This window comes from Labrus bergylta, chromosome 7, assembly GCF_963930695.1.
Source record: "Labrus bergylta chromosome 7, fLabBer1.1, whole genome shotgun sequence".
Lineage (NCBI taxonomy): Eukaryota > Metazoa > Chordata > Actinopteri > Labriformes > Labridae > Labrus > Labrus bergylta.
Genome location: NC_089201.1, coordinates 2,945,681 through 2,963,386, shown reverse-complemented (window position 1 = coordinate 2,963,386; position 17,706 = coordinate 2,945,681). Strand labels below are relative to the sequence as shown.

General features: G+C 38.3%; 1 protein-coding gene across 3 annotated transcripts in view; it reads left to right on the top strand.

Annotated features, from left to right (window-relative positions):
- Window positions 1-17,706, top strand: part of kiaa1549la (KIAA1549-like a) — a 61,852-nt gene that overhangs the window by 25,491 nt on the left and 18,655 nt on the right. For 2 of the 3 annotated variants that reach the window (XM_020656347.2, XM_020656346.2), the window contains exons 5-12: window positions 1,379-1,601; window positions 2,054-2,187; window positions 3,565-3,733; window positions 8,150-8,209; window positions 8,818-8,978; window positions 9,847-10,018; window positions 10,820-10,980; window positions 15,192-15,227. In XM_020656347.2, coding sequence (XP_020512003.2) covers window positions 1,379-1,601; window positions 2,054-2,187; window positions 3,565-3,733; window positions 8,150-8,209; window positions 8,818-8,978; window positions 9,847-10,018; window positions 10,820-10,980; window positions 15,192-15,227 — 1,116 coding nt within the window. The remainder of the gene's footprint in view (window positions 1-1,378; window positions 1,602-2,053; window positions 2,188-3,564; window positions 3,734-8,149; window positions 8,210-8,817; window positions 8,979-9,846; window positions 10,019-10,819; window positions 10,981-15,191; window positions 15,228-17,706) is intronic. The other variant, XM_020656348.2, reaches the window with a different exon arrangement.

Sequence of the window (17,706 nt, the reverse complement as noted above, 5' to 3'; positions counted from 1 at the left end):
TCTTCTTCTGTCCTTTTTATTATTTGAAATGATCGTTATTTGAACCTCTTCCTGTGAATCCATCAGTATTGCCCTGTTTTACTCCGTTTCCCCAATCTGATTATTTTTTTGGGTAAAAGTTGATAGTATTCTGGCAACCTGCCTGCCGCACCTATCTGTTGGTCTGCATGTCATGGCTGCCTGCGTCTCTGTCTCTCCACCTGCCTCCCTTAATCCCCCCGACTGTCTGTCTTCTGTCCTCATCTGCTGGCTTTTTCTATTTTTATCCAGTTGTTTGTGAGCCTGAGGGAGTGACTCAGTGTCTCTAAGCTCCAGTCCACTTTCATCTATGTGCTGCCACACACACACACACACACACACACACACACACACACACACACACACACACACAAACACACACACACACACACACACACACACACACACACACACACACAGGATTTTCAATTAATTAATAATTTGGCGGGATCATCTGTTGACATCATCAATTCTGTAAACATTCTGTTTCTTGTAAAAAGAGAATGTGAACATAACTTTATCTTCTAAGACATTTAACATAACTCTTCTCTCATAAATCAAATTTGCACTAACTCAAAAATCAGTAATCTTTCTACTAACTTTAGTTAAACTTCCGCCTATCCCCAATGCTTTGATTCAGAGTAACTGTTTTTCCACTTCAGAAGATGAGAAATGAGGAGATATAACTGACCATTAGTTTTCTGGATCAGGCACTTTTTTTGTCTTTATGCTAATGCAGGCACAGGTACAACTATCAGAGAACTCCACAAGTTCTTCAATTGTTCCTTTAAATTGTTTTAAATAGAGTTCGCTTTTCATGAAGGCTCACTTTTAAACCTGATATTATTTTTTCAGATTACACTATAGATTTTGCTTCCAATCAATTACTCATGAGCGGATTGTTGTCTTTGCAAAAACAATTACAGTTAGAAGCCATATATATGACTATATGCACAACCAGCCAGAGCTGGTACCCAAAAAGATGCTTCAAAAAATATTCAATTACTTCATTCTGGGTTGGTGTGGAGTCAACAAAATCCCTTATCACATTCAATGTATGATATTCAACTCTTAGTTTACTATTCATTGACATATTTTGAGGAATTTTTAGGAAGCATTTCAGATATCGCTCCACCAAGAGGGGTTTGTATTTAACGAGAACAAGAATAGGCAGTTTGCCGAAAAAAAGGAAAGGAAAGAAAAAGGATGATAAAACATATGTCTGTCCTGATGTGCTTTGATATGCAGTAACATTTGACATACTGGCATTTCTGTGTATTAAGGATATAATACAGATGTTAGTAATATAAACAGGTGTGAACTGGATCCCTTTTTCCTTTTCTCTGTGTGTCTGCCACAGGTGGAGCATGATGACTGCAGTCCCCACAATGTGACTTTGGGTTACTATGTGACCAGTGGTAAAACTGTCTATATTTCCTCCTTTGTGGTTGAGGCACTGAATGTTTACGGTTTTGACAAGCTGCTATCGGACATCAGGCAGCACACCCCATTGGTAAAGGCAGTTCTGGTTCCTGTGGCAACATGGGTGCCTTCTCCAAGCATTCACCTGCAGCTGAAAACAGGTGATGAAACCTGCTGGAAAATAAGATTACCTTAGATGAAATGTTACATGAAGTGAGCAAACAAAAACATGTCAGACGATGCTTAGTCTTCAGCTGTAGTGTGAAAGGATAGAGACGTTAGAGAAGGGGAAGTGAATCAGAGCACAGGGAAAGCAGAGAGATTGAGAGTGCAAAATCGGAAAGGACACAGGGGAAGTGTAGAGCAGAGACAAAATGAGAAAACTCTGATTACATGTCTGTTCTCCTTTACTCTTCTCTGATACCCTTAATCCCATACAAACTCCCATGAGTGCAGAGCAAAGGCAAATTGGTCCATTCATTTAGTCAGCCCCTTAAGCCTCTTAAAAAAAACACACATTTCAGAATGTGTGCACAAAACACACACTCACATGCACCAATCAGATACAAATGTGTTATCTATTAAAAATATAACTCCTTCTCTTTCTCCCTAGTGCTAAGGTTCGTCGGACCAACAGATAACATCTTCTCCTGCAGTTTCGTTGAAATTTTGGAGCAGAGACTAGAAAACGCCTTTGAAGAGGCTCAAGACAAAGTGCTGGAGACCTACAACAGGCTCACTGTTGAGGTACTACATGAGTCGATTGAGGCTATAAAAGGGCAAATTCAGACAGCCAAGTTAGTCATATTAAATGTATCAAGCCAATTGCAACATTTCAAACATACAGTATCGGGCCCAGTGTCCTTCTCTGTCCACTGTCCTCTTCAATAAAGGCAAAAAGCCCAAAAAATAAGTATTATGTGCTACAACTACAATGAGGCCACATTGTTCTTCTTCTGCAGAGTTTGTGCTTTTTCGCAAATTAACACAGGAAACACTAAATTTGCTCTTAATTTCCCCAATAAAGGTCAGATAAGTAAACCTGGTTTGGTAGCAATAAAAAGGGATGGGTTGACTGTAGCAGCTTTATATTTTGTATTTTCAGTCATTTCAATATTTGAGTTGGATGGTGGCTTTGGTATCATCACAACAACGTGCTCTAACAGGGCTAGCAAATGGTGTTTTGTGATACTGCCAGCTGTCCGTTTACGCTGGTTTCTCCTTGTGCTTTAGCTCTTGTGGTTAAGCATCAAACTTGTGTTTCTATTATGTGCAAGTTTAACACTACATATGCTGCACTGCACCCTATCGAAACCTAAAACAATGCATGGGAAGGTGTGAGAGTAGTGAAACATTACTCCAATAATGAAGTAAACAGTGAGTACTCTTATGCTACCATCCCTACTAGACACAATCAATTCCCCCTCTCATACCTCTCATTGTTGAGGTACTTTTATGACTGCAGGATGTACATGCACACATCACCTGGAGCTCAGCAAACAGAGACAGACACATATTCAATTCATATCAGAAACACAATCATGAGGACAGCAAGGCTAGACAGAGAGCGAACAAAAACTCCAATAAAACTCTTTTGTTTGACAAAGGCTGTGTCTGTAAAACTGAAAATACAGTACAAATCTTGTGTCAATATACTGCACATATAATGCATACATCATTATGAAATGATACTGTTAATAGTTAAATGTATTAAGTAAATTATTAGCTTGAGATGAAAACATGTGACTTACGGACACATTAACTCCAAGGCTTAAACGGAAGGAGAAAACTTTCCTTCATGCACACTGTAGGCTGCTCTTTGTGTGAATGAAACTTAAAAAAACACAAGCGATACACAAGGTGTCCACCAGGGTGGCAGAAAAATGCCAGTAAGGCTGGCTACACAGGAATCAGAATATCATAAATCATCATGAAATATTATGTCTTGGATTTTTAATATCTCTAATTAATATTCTCTTTTTTGGTGACTCACCAAAAAACAGGCCTTTGAACAGGCCTTAATAAAAAAAAGTTGTCTCAGTTATACATACCATAGACATTATATTATACCATTTCATATTTTGTTTTTAATTTTGAATAATGTTTTTTTTGTCTGTCTCCCAGATCCAGAACGTGTTACAAGAACCAGGCTCTCCTTCAGTCTCTGTGCTTTATCTGGTTAAGAACCAAGATATCATTCTTAATGGGACAATTTCCAGCGGCCTCCTAAACCAACTTTCTGCAGAGCTGGTGGGATACTTCCTGTTCTACCCGCCCCTGATCATAGCTGAACGTAAGTCAAATCACAATGCACCCCAGGGTTCCTGGAGGCAACAGTGGTGGTGACACTTAAATTATTGTGGGGCGCTTATAGCCTAATACTGTAGTTAGATAGCGCCCCATGTACTGAGACTACAGGACAAGAGTTCAAATAAAAAGGAACAGGACCAAAGGTCAGGACTGACAAAAAGATTGATTTTAACAAGGGAAAAAAGTAGGGCTGGGCAATTGCGTTAATCGCATGAGTTCCTGTGATTAATCACGATTAATCGCATTGTTATACGCAAAATCCAATAATGAATTCAAAAGTAGTGTATAGCGCACTTTTATTGTAAATGTACTTCTCAACTTAAACAATGTAATCAAAGCAAATAAATACAAAACTAAAGCTTATTGCATTGGTTGCAGTCTGGACGCAGAGTGGTGTGGGTCTCCTCTCTGACTGCAGCTGGGTCTGCTGTGCGAGGCTACACTGACAGCCTGTGAGTGCTTTTGGAAGGGGGAGGGGCTTATGGCAGCACCCGCTGCTCGTTGAGGACAGTAACTGCAGAGCAATACGTGCTTTCACGTCAGTTTCTTTCACCAAGAAAGTCTCCAATAACACCAGAAAAAGTTGCTAGATTTGTCGCTAGTAGCTGTTGACAAAAAAAGTCGCCAAGAGGGTTTGGAAAGTCGGCAGATTTAACGAGAAAGTCGCCAAGTTGGCAACACTGTTTCCAGTCATGCAGTCATGCGCAGCAGTAAGCAACATACTAGGCTCGCTCACAATGTAATTTTACAAAATAAAAGCCAGTGAGCAACAGACTTTTACAATAAGAAAATAAATAATAAAAACAGTGTTAATGCGAGATAAAATAATTGTCGGCGATAATTAATTAATGAGTTAACGCGAAAATAACGCGTTAACGTGCCCAGCCCTAGAAAAAAGACAATAAAGCAGCCAAGTAGAAACATCACAGAACACAGGATCAGTGGTAGGTAGATGAATGAACTGACACAGAAGGAAAGAATCAGATGTGCCGTTCAACCGTCAACATGTCTGTGGGTTCGGTGGCTTGCTTAAAGGCACCACGGCAGTACTCAGGAAGCGGCCTGGCACCTCTCCAGCTACTAGACCAACTTCCATATATAGAGTCTATAGACTTCATACTGTATATGACCCACCTAAGCTCTTTTTGTATTTCAGTCCAGCCTCTGGATTTGAAAAGGGAAAACAGGAGTACTGCTTAAGTCCACTGAATCATTCCTAAAGAAAACTGTTGTACATGCCCCAATCAGCTGATTTAGAGATCAGTGTCTATTTGTGCATGATGTCAACATTTAAAGGAAATAAATACATTCCTTATTTCTACAACATTTTAACATTAATATTAATTAAGAAGAAATGTTAATGTTATACAGAGAAGCAGGTGCAGACATTTTGACTGCAGTTATTTAATTACAAATAAACACAAAATACATGTGCCCTAACGAAAATGATAAACACTCAGTGAAGATACCCACAGCAAACACACACACACATTCTTACCCCTGCTCGTGCCCAAATAATAAGTTACATAACCCACCACAAGGCCCTTAGTGACCAGCACCGCCAAATCAGCATCACTGCTTTCAATAAACCAAGACTATATTCATACAAGCTCCAGGCTGTGACAACACAGATATCGTCTACCCTCCTTAGGGACCATGTAGGGGGGTAAACTCTACCCTACCAGATGGTCCCTAATGACCACAACCCAACAATGAATTGTCCCTCCTATCTCCTTTCACTATCCACTTTACCTTAACCCTGGGGAAAACGTCATGAGGTTAAGGAAAGATGTTAGGAGAATTCATAACGGACTTAGGGAAAGGTGATCTCATTGCTCTGACAATCCGACCACATTTTCACTAGGTGACGTCATTAAATGTGACGGGCCGGCGGAGGTTAATGACGTGAGTCTGCCGTGTTGAAACTACAATGTTCAGAAAATAGACTACAAAAAGATCATCTAAAAACTTTCCCCTGTGCCTTCTTACCGGTGAAATAATCCTAATTACCAAGGTTGGGATTGAAATAAAAGAAATATAGACCACCAGGCTACAAGTAAGAAAAGTGAAACCATCACCTTCCTGTCCAATCAGAAATCAACATCAACATAAATATGATTGTATGAAATTCATTGTTACATTTATATAAGATATAACCTACACATAATGTTTTAAACATACACATGTACAACTACACAAAGCATTTTTAAGTCAATGACATATGTTGAATAAAACATCATCTGGTTTAAAATGTCTCTTACATGATCTGTGTCACTTTACAATAATCGTTAATGTTCGTGAACGGTCGGATGCGCGACTTGCTTTAAATGTAGCGGCTGCAAGGAATTGTGGGACGGCATATCTCATCTCAGGATATCTCAGGATGGTCCAGTGTATCCTAAAGGAGGTTATAAAGGAAGCATTGACCCACCTTTCCTTTGCTTTTAGAGAATTCAAACGGCTCTTATCACTTAAATGCTTCCGGGTCATTTCACTCAGTTATGAACCTTCATAAGAAAAAAAGACAATTTGACAATAAGTTACTAGACGGGCAGAAAACCATCATCAATAAAGGGCAGATTGATATTGAATTAAACTTTATTTAATAGTTATTTTACTGTTAACAAACAATGAAATGATCATTTATAATGTTTATTAATTCTTGTAATGTTCTGTTAACAGTTTACTGATGCACACATTATAACATTTTGTACACTTTATAAAGTGTTTGTTAAGGATTACCAAAGAGATTGTTTATAAAACATAAACATTACATACTGTACATACGAACCAGATATTTGTTACACTTAGTTAGTAGTTATATTTTATAAAGCTTTTATTAACATTATTTGGATGGCTATTATAAAGTTTGAACTGACAATTATAATATCTTGCTCCAACTTTAATATGACTACACAAATAATGTTTAAAGATGCTCTACACATTATTTATGAACCATTTGAAAAGTATTATTAACATCAGTTATAACTTTACTATAACCATCCAGATAATGATTGTAGAAAGTTTACAAACCAATTATTAACCACTTGTAAAGTATTAATTATCTATCTAAAAATGTTTATAGATGCTTTAAAAAGTATTAATAGGGTATTAAATCTTCAGTTCCAACTGGGACCAAACAATAATAGACGGTTAACAATAAACTGTTAACATAACATAAATTATAGCATTACAAATCATTATCAATCAATATTAACTATCATTTGATTGTTTGTTAACAGTAAAATAACTATTAACTAATGATTAATTAACTATATATTTACCCTTTATTGATGATGGTTATTATTAAGTGTTACCAAAATCTCCTTTGCAGATTTTTCACGAAGGCACACACATGTGTCCCATCCTCAGGTCTCTTATATATTTCTGCCATAGCCACAATCAAAAACCTCTAAAATATGTGGGAAACACAGTGACATGACTGGCAAAGAGTCATCTCTGCTGACAATGTTTCCCTTTTTTGAATAATTACTTTTGATTTTTTTTTTTTCCAAGTAGGACCTAAAAGAGCCTCAGGTTGCGTATCACTGCTCTAATAGATTTATTCAAAGCTTTACAAATACAGGTCATGTCTTGACTAAGTTTACACAGAAGTATATATTGCAAAATAAGTTTGCAAAATATATTTTTGAACAAGATTCTTGTTTCACTTAAAGACTCATCATTGCCTTTGTTAATCATCTGTCATAGAAATATATATTTTTTAAATCTCACAGAAATAAATCTAATGTGTTCTTCCTAACGGTTGGTTTGGGTCTAAAATCCTAGCACACTATGGAGTGTCACTTTTGCCAGGCCGTTAAAAATCCATTTATAACACTGTTATTACACTGTCTTAGTATGTGTAGACAAACTCTGTTCTGATTATGTGTATACACTACACTACCAGTTTTTTGTGTAGTTACTATAAAGGGACGATGTTGGCAATATGAATAAGGCCTTTGACAATGATGATTCAAATGTTAATCCAGAGTGTAGTGTTTAGTTCCTGTCATTTTCATATGTCATAGCATAAGGATAAAACAGTTAATAATTCTTACTTTCAAATATTGTATTGCAGGAGAGGATGAGGAGGATTTAATGGAAATCTAATTGAGTAATTTCCTCGTGAACATTTTTTAAAACTCTTTGCTATTCAGCAAATCTTTTGATATAAAACTTTTGCTAATCATGCAAATATAAATATAATTTATTCAGCCAGCCAAGAGGCTACCCAGCATCTGACATTTTTAGACATTTTAGTACCTTTGAAGTATGTGGATTTGAGAAATGAAATCTAAAAGCTGTCTTGTTTTCCAATATAATGGTGTATTCAAAGTCTTGGTGTTGACATTACAAATAATTGCAACTTTATCTTAATCTGTCTTCCTTTCCTCAGCCCTTGAATACCATCAACTTAACACATCGATGGCTACCAAGAACTATTGGGTAAAAACAGGTAACTCGTTTTTTTAACATAAACACACCCACAAACACAAACAGGTGAAAGTGCTACTCGGTCATGAGTAATAATTTGATTTATCAAAGAAAAGTCTTCACACCCCCTGCTAGCCCTTGCTCCTTACCCTGTCTGTGCTTAGAGTGTGAAAGTGATCCTTTGAAAACCTGTTGATGTGTAATTAACAGCTTTTATAACAAGAGAAAAGGAAGAGATGTGTCTACATCACACATGTGTAACTGTTTGCATATAAGTTCTTGAGTTTATTTTTGTCAGTGTGTGCTTGAGGTGGAGTAGAATTGCAAAGTGTATTGTATCAATGTTTCTGGATGGGCAGCTTTTAAATGATTCTCTAGATCTGATTCTGTTTATTGTTTCTCTTTCCCTTCCTCCTGCCTTTTTACCTTCAACCCTTTAGAGATTTCCCTGTAGACATTTCAACAAATATTTGTATCCAAACTTCTCTACACTACTCACTTCCTATAAACCACATGTACTTACACTACCCCAATCTTTACTAAAGGAGCTAGTCTTTAGCCCCCTTGTCTGCCTTGATACCTTTTTATGTGCTATGATTATCCTAAGTCTTCTATTTTGTATCCTCACAGTGATCCAGGATGTAGACAGCTCCTCGTTAGAGGTCAACTATCAGAGTTTTGCCAGCCTGATGGAGCAGCGGCTGGCTGAGCTCTTCCTGGTGGCTGGCAGGCAAGGCTCTCAGACGGCACGATCTCGGCGAGCCACTACAGTAGGGGGTTACACCGTACAGGTAGATGGGACAGGGACTTTTGTGGTTCATTGTGTGTATTACTAGTAGTGTTAGTGGTAGTATTTTGTTTTGTGCTTTGAAAGTACCACATGCAAATTTCCAAGTGACATCTTTGCTAACTTCATTAAATTTTCACCAAATGATGAACGGCCATGTTCTAAATACTTTGAGCTAAATACTTTGAGTTAAATACTTTGAGTTAAATGCTTTGAGCTAAATACTTTGAGCTAAGGCATATATGGAAGCTGTAGTCTTCCAAGCGGGCGGCCCCGGGTTCGAATCCCACCTGTGACTCCTTTCCCGCATGTCATTCCCTACTCTCTTTCTCCCTGATTTCCTACTCTATCCACTGTCCTATCTCTACAATAAAGGCACAAAAAGCCCCAAATAAATCTTTAAAAAAAAAAAAAAAAAAAAGGTTTTACGTTATTTAATATGCCAATATTCAGACACATAGCAGTAGACTATGAATGGTTTGCAATATCTTTATCTTGTATTCCTACAAGTTGCAATTATATATATTTTTTTTATCAGCACTGCTGTCAAAATGTAAAATAGTATATAAATAAATGTAAAATGTTTGTAAGAGATGTGGCTGACTAAGTAGCCGGATATCTTTGAGTAGGAATAAAGTATTTTTTACACATTCTCCTGGCAGACATTTGAATAAACTATACAGTAAGTATAGTATGTAAGTCATTTTTTAGTTAATATGTGTGAATCTCATTTTGACAGCTTCAGAGCAGGCAGACCTTTGGCACCCACCCCAGGGGGACCTGCCCCCAGTTTGGGAACCACTGCTGTAGAGTGACAAAGGTTTTTGTATTAAATCTGATTTTAGATATTACATACTTTTTGACTTTTCCAGATGGTGAGCATGCGTAGAATGCCCGGTCCCAAGAACCCAGCTGAGATGACATACTATGTCCAGCTACACGGAGTACCAGTGACTGGATCCACTGCTGCCAAGACCCTGAGCAGTCTCGACTCCCAGACCATGGCTCTGACGCTGGGATACTTTGTACAAGTGCAGGCTGAACGTAGGTTTCATAACTTAATGTATAGTGTTGTGTGTTTTTTTTAACAATAGAATGTGTAAAGGACAGAGCAAGTCATGCACAAGATGCATCTTTATTTAAATGAATGGTTTTGAACGGTGTCCATGATAAATACTTTGACACAACTTTTAAAAGTAGCTTTTTTTCATTTCTCCAACTGAGCAAAACTGAGGATAATGATTGATGTGAAAGTGTGTAAAGACAAGAAAGAAAGTAGTGAAAATGTGAACTTTTCTGTGCATATAATAAACATATGAAGGAGGACATAGGGACATGCATGACTTTATACTTAAGAAAAGGAATTACAGTCACATTTCAGTTTTCAGTTTCTCAGGTTACTTCACACAATTCATTTTCTCTTTTTTAGAGATGAATTAAGATCCACGTAATGAGTGATATCGATTTTGTTGATTGCTGTTCTTATATTACAATACGAATAAACTAGAGCACAGTATCTTGATTTCTTATTTAAGCAAAAAAAAATGACAACCTTACTTCAAAAGTCCATTCAGAGTCTATGGTGCACAGGTTAATGACAACTATTCTCAAGGGATTATAAACAGTATATGTGTGTATGTGTGTGTGTGTTTATGTGTGTGTGTGTGTGCCGTCAACCTGGATTTCCATCCATCAAAAAAGCTTGGTGGCACATGGCTGATGCATTTGAGCCCACCAACTGCTATGTCAATCAATAGACACTTAGGCTACAAACAGTTGCTTAACTATCCAGGTATGACTTCATGCATTATCTAATACAGATAAAAAATATTTGTATATTTACAGCTGTGGTAAAGATTCCCCCAGGCAACCTGTGGATCATGGCTGTTCTGACACCCCTCTTCTTATTGCTGGTGGTGATCGGCATGGTGGCCTTCATTTTATGCAAGAGAAACAGGGTGATCTTCAAAACAGGCGCTTTCAGGACCTTCAAAACTCGCTCCAAGGTAAGACTGTCAAAAATAGTTTAGTTCTGTCCCATTCTTCTGCGTTGGTATACCCCATATTAGTTCCTTTTAAGTTTCTTCTCCTGTAATGTTTTGTTTAAGATTCTAGTGATAAATGTTATTACATAGGTTTTTAAAAAAGACATTCTTTTGTAGTAATAAAGTAAAAGAGAAAAGTTTCTTCTAATTGGTAGAATGTAAAAACATGAATTTATTTAAACTTACTTGCCTTTACTAAGTTGCATTAAGCATAAAAACTTTTTTCACAATGTATTACCAGTTATGTCAGTTTTTTGAATTATTATGAATTTAAAAAAATAATTTAATAAGTTATTGTTTTTATTTTAGATTAAGCAACATGAAATAGACAAGACAGCAATACAAAAAAGTAATAATCAATTTAGACAGAATTAATAATAAGTAATTATGAGCTCTTTATCTGTAATTACCAGATAAGGGATCCAGTATAGATTGTTATATGGTGACTTCATTGATGCTCTTCTGTAAAGAGCAGCTTGGTCCTGTTTGTGTTTCACCTGTGGAACTACAAGGTAATTGGTTCCTAAAGATAAAGGTGTCCAGCTTGGTTTACATTTTCAAAAACATGATTGTTGTATTTTGGACGGAGATTGATTTTGAATTCATAACTTAGCATGAGTTCATTAAAACTCTGACTTTAGTATGTCACTGGGCGCCAGTATAAATAAAAGAAAGGGGGTAATATGCAAAATTGTCTTGGTTCCTTTTAAGAACTCTGGCAGCAGGGTTTTGAGTGAGGTGCAGTTATTTGTTGGTCTTTCTGGGAAGACGAGACATGACACCATTAAAGTCCATCCTCCTGGAAAGTATGCTTCTCCAAGTCATGTCTAGACTCACTCTGTTCCCCGTACAGCTTTGGGATTTCTCTGATCACTGCCTGATTGATCTCATCCCGACCTACAGGTTGAAGGTTAAATCTGTAAAGCCTGAAATGTACAGAGAGTCAAAGCAGGAGCTACATGCCTGTTTTGCCCTGATTAGAGCGTTTTTGAAGCTGCAGCCACAAACCTGAATGAACTCACTGACACTGTGACATCTTACATCAGCTTTTGTGAGGACCTGTGTGTGTGCATGCCAGGACCTTCTGCACATACAACAACAACAAACCCTGATTCACTGAAAAACTGAGGCAACTATGTCACGCCAAGGAGGAGGCCCACAGGAGTGGGGACTGGGACCTGTACAAGCAGGCCATAAACAAGCTGACAGAGGAGCTACACTGAGAAGCTAAAACACAGCTTCTTGACTAATGACCCTACATCGACTTGGAGAGGCCTGCAGGACTTCTACAACTACAGGAGACCCCACCCTGCTTGTAACAATAGACTGGCCAAAGACCAGTACAGCGTCTACTGCAGTTTTCACAGAAGACCTTGCTGAGGCCTTCCAGAAAATCTGTAGGCTCCAGGACCAGATGGTGTCCCCCTCCTGCCTGAGAGTCTGGGCTGAGTAGACACATCTTCTGGAGATGTATGAAGTGCCCTCCTGCTTCAAAAGCTTGACCATCATCCTGGTTTCTAAAAAGACAATCGGCTCATCGCCCTGAAGTCTGTCTGTGGTCATGAAGACCTTTGAGAGACTGGTGTTGAGCCAACTGAAGGACATTACAGGACCCCTGTGTGACCCCCTGCAGTTTGCCTCGGTGGGTGTGTTCTCTCTCTACTGCTGTTCTCCCTTTACACAAATGACTGCACCTCAGAAGAACCTTCTGTGAAACTCCTGAAGTCTGCAGACCACACCACCGTCATCGGTCTCATCCAGGACGGGGACGAGTCTGCTTACAGATGGGAGGTGGACCAGCTGGCTCTCTGGTGCAGTCAGAACCATCTGGAGCTGAACCCTCTCAAGACTGTGGAGATGACAGTGGACTTCAGGAGAAGCCCCCCTCACCATTCTTAACAGCACAGTGTCTACTGTGGACTCTTTCAGGTTCCTGGGTTCCACAATGTCCCTGGACCTGAAGTGGACCTCCCACATAGACACTGAGGAATAAGGCCCAGCAGAGGATGTACTTCTTGCCACAGGAGCTTGTGATCATGTTTTATACCTTCATCATCCAGACTGTTCTCCATCACTTTGAGTTTGTTTATAGTTTAATATTTCAAACAGTACAGTCTGCCAACGTCAAATTCTGTATATGTTTATATGTTTGAGCATACCTGGCAGTTAAGTTGATTCTGATTCTGACACTGGCTGCTATGATTCTCATTGTGGATCTCTGTATATACACAGATCTGTGTACAAATGTATGGATCTAATTACCCATTTATGGATTTATTTACACATTTGCAAATTATTTTGCTTCCTTAAAAGCATTATACAGAAAGATCTAATCCCATTTGCATAGGCCTAACCAATTAGTATTCTTGCAGCCGAAGACCCAAGGTTATTGCTAATCATGCATGCAGCTGGACTAATTAGCTGTGAAGAAATGAACGGGGCAAGGTGTACTGCCAGTTAACCCTTTGGCCCTTGCACAGCAGTGGTGTCCATTCTAACATCAAATGATAGAGGTAAAACTCTAAAAACTAGTCATTTCAAATGTGTAAAATTGCTTCAGACGATAAGCCTAATTTGTCCTCAAAAAGCAAATGTCATAACTCAGGTTTGTGCAAAAATATTCTTTCCCTCCACTGAGAATTAATTTCAATGGCTGCTCATACACTTAAATAACCTGTCTATAGGTCCTTTATACTATATACAATCAATAAGTATTACCTTCTCTCATAGAAGACATAACAGCTTTGACCTTCAGCAATATTCTATCAATAACCTAGTAAGGGTTTTAATGACATGTTTATGTAGAGTGTGTAAACAAACTTTAAATCAGCCTTCACACACTGGTATATTCATTGTTTCAGGTTCAAATAATTCATCTCAGTTAGCAGAATATGTATAACTCAGCTTTATGGGTTTGCTGAACTGAATATACAGTGAAAATGATAAACGGTACACAGATAGTTTATAAAACTTGTGTTAATCAGTACTTCTAGTGATGAAACATACAACAGAAAACTGAAAGTACTTGGTCTTTTTCTAGATTCTCTAGTTTTTTTTAATTCCCCCCCCCCAAAGAAAAAACCATGAAACCAGAATTTACATTTTTATCATCCCTTTCCCTTTTCAAAAGATTATTTCCTTTTTAATATAGATTCTCCAGCCACGGCTTGAGCTTTATTCAACATACACGCACTAGATTACCAGTTGCCATAGTAACTCTCAAGGTAATTATAACTCCACAGAACTGTCTGCACCAGAGCCTTGACCAGGAAAAGTCATGTCTGGAAGTCCTTTGACAAAAGACAACAATAATGTGCCATGCAACATGGAATTCAACTTGAATATCATAGAAATACTAGTTGGATGCTTCACCACATGCCCTTGAAGAACAAGGAGAAACCAGTGGAGACAGATAACAAGCAGTCTCACATCACAGCATTGGCTGGCCCTGTACTGATGAGCAGCACACTTTTTTAACAGTAAACAAATATATAATAAGAGAGTAATCATACATAAGGAAATGAGAGTACTTGAATAATGTAAATTTCCAATCCAAAGATGAACCTTCATAGTTTAGAGCATCAAAGACCAGAGATAGACAAAAGAGAGCATACAGTGCACAAATAATCAGTTTTAAGAGCAGTAACAGAACATATCAGGATCAATCTATGGGACTGTTTTCATTTAACAACTGAAGGCAAAATCAATCTGCAGGTGTAATTGTTCATATTAACATAAAACAAATGTGTTTCCTTACTGTGTGTGGTTTTAGCCTTAATGTCCAATTCTTTCATTGTATGCTGTATGCATGTACACACAGTATAAAACAAAACCTATATGTGAGTGCATGTACGTTTATTCATGTTTATGTAAATGTAAGTACATACTTTCTTTTAAGATTCAGGTAACTCATATAAAGTGTGTTTTATCATCATGTTTTGTTGGTAAAAATACAGACTTGAAGTTATTTCTTTTTGATCAATTCAACAATAAAAATGTTCAGCCTTATTCTTTAAAACCTTCTCTGATTGTCTTGCTATTTATTGCATACTTGTACTTCTTTTAAGTAGGCCTTATGTAATTCATTCCAGATTTTAGTTCTGGTCTCAGCTCAGTTCAGATCTATGTTCTGTTTCTTAATCACTCCCTGCTTTGACTCTCTCCCTGTTTAGACCTCATATCGAAGGGAGGGCAGTTACCACCACCAGGTATTCACTTAAGACACTTGATGGGTGGACATTTGTAGATTCTGCTTTGTGTGCTGCTTTTGACTGACTTACTGTGTTGATAACTTTGTGTACAGCTCTCTTTCTGGCTGCATATTTGTGCTGCCTGTTGCTGTGGCTTAATATAATTGTGCTTGAGTCATTCCACCATTCTCATAAGATATGGAAATAATAAGAGGGGTGTCAATGAGAAGTGGGGAAACACTTAGTAGAAGTGTTTCTACTGTTGAATGATTTGTGTGAACGAGAGTCTCAAGCATGTACATCTAGTGTGTGTGTGTTTGTGATGTGATCTGCTATCAGTCACCTTTCAGGACAAGCTAAAGCTGGTGATTAGTATTTTGGTGAATAAAAGGTCTGCATGTGTTTTGAAGAATAACAGAATGATGCTGCAGAGTCTTAATGCTGCAAGTCTGCTATGCAGCTGTCTTTATTCTTTGTTGGCCGTCTTGTATAGGCATGAAAGCTTTAGATAGCTGCATTCAATGTTAAGGAAAATAGAGGTGGAATCAGCAAGAGAAGAAAAAACTAAATGTTTATCTGTAGGTGTTAGGTGGTAGTAAAAGGTTATTTTAAGGACTCAAGGGTTTTTTTCAGTTTTTGCTGCATCCTGCCTAAAACCCAGGAGAACATGATGCAGCATTATATGGCTTTGCACCAATGTCTACTGTGTAATGCAATGTCTTAATATGTTTCCTCTAATGTGCCCACTCTTTGGAATGTTTTTTGGATCAGCTCTGTGGCGCACTTCTGCCATTCACGCTGCAAAAGCTGAATTTTAATCAATACGGCCACATAATTTCTCATCCATCTGCTTTACCTCATAAGCAGCTGTTGGCTGTTACTCTGGACTCAGACAAGACAATCACACAAGAGGAGAAGCTTCTGCCTGAAAGTGCAGGCAAGGAAAAAATAAGTGTGGATAATTTAAGTATAAAGCAATTATGTGCTTGCAGTCCCTCCAAATGACATTTTTAAGAAAGTGGTGGAATCTTTCAGTACGACTGTCTATCTCTTTCTGTTTATCACTGACTTAAATGGATGTGTATCCATCTGTGATAGACTGCTCACAGCTTTGTTCTATACCAAACGTCTGACTGCAACCAAAGTCTTCATTAAATTGAGCTGCTTGCACAAAATAAAAAATGTCCATTTGTTAAGTCAAGATGTGGTCACTGGACAGTTGGAGAAGAAGGATTCCAAAAGAGAATAAGAAATATGGAAATGGAAAAATATCAAAGTGGCAAAAGAAAACTCAAATAAAGTATGTTAACTGTCAGTCAAATTGTTCAAGGTTAAAGCCTTTGGGAGCCATTCAGGAAAAAATCCATACAATCTTTATGCATGACATCCATTACCCACAAGCCACTGGATGACACATCTTTTACTGTCAATGTGCAGTGGGTGTTGGGTTGTCTTTCTCAGGTTAACAGCCCAGATAGCACATCTAATGTTTGCTTCTCAATAATAGACATAATGGATATTGATGGAATTCTGTGTTTTAAACTGCTTGTGCCCTTTTGCACCTTGTTAGCTATTGTCAACACATGCACACACACTCTCTCTCTCCCTCCCTTTCTCTCTCTATCTCTCTCTCGCTCTCTCTCTCCCTCTATCTCTCTCTCTCTCCCTCTCTCTCTCTCTATCTCTCGCTCTCTCTCTTTCTCTCTCTATCTCTCTCTCTCTCTCGCTCTCTCTCTTTCTCTCTCCCTCTATCTCTCTCTCTATCTCTGTGTATTTCTCTCTCTCTCTCTCTATCTCTCTCTCTCTCCCTCTCTCTCTCTCTATCTCTCGCTCTCTCTCTTTCTCTCTCTATCTCTCTCTCTCTCTCGCTCTCTCTCTTTCTCTCTCTCTCTCTCTCTCCCTCTCTCTCTCTCCCTCTATCTCTCTCTCTATCTCTGTGTCTTTCTCTCTCTCTCTCTCTATCTCTCTCTCTCTCTCACTCACACACACACACACACACACACACACACTCACACACACACACACACACACACACACACACACACTCACACACACACACACACACACACACACACACACACACTCACACACACACACACACACACACACACACACACCTCAGTAAAACTCCCCCTTAACATTGTGAACAGCATGAGGCGGAAGGCAAATCTTGCACTCTAGAAACATCTCTGTGCATATTTAAATCCATATATTTGTGCCGTGGTAAAAGAACCTCTCCCTGTGCATGTGTTCTTTATGTATCAATTTCATAACACTCAGTCACAGCCTCATCCACGTGTGATGGAGCTAGATGATGGCCCAGCTGTGTGTAGGACTAAATGAATGAATTATTAACAAGGCCGTCAGCTGAATGCCCACACTGCATAACCTCACATGCACTCAGAGTTTAGCATGCATCAACAAATACATTAGGCGGCCTATTTTAGAGCCGCTCAAAATAGAATTCAGGGTTTCATCACTTTTTTGTGTTACGTAA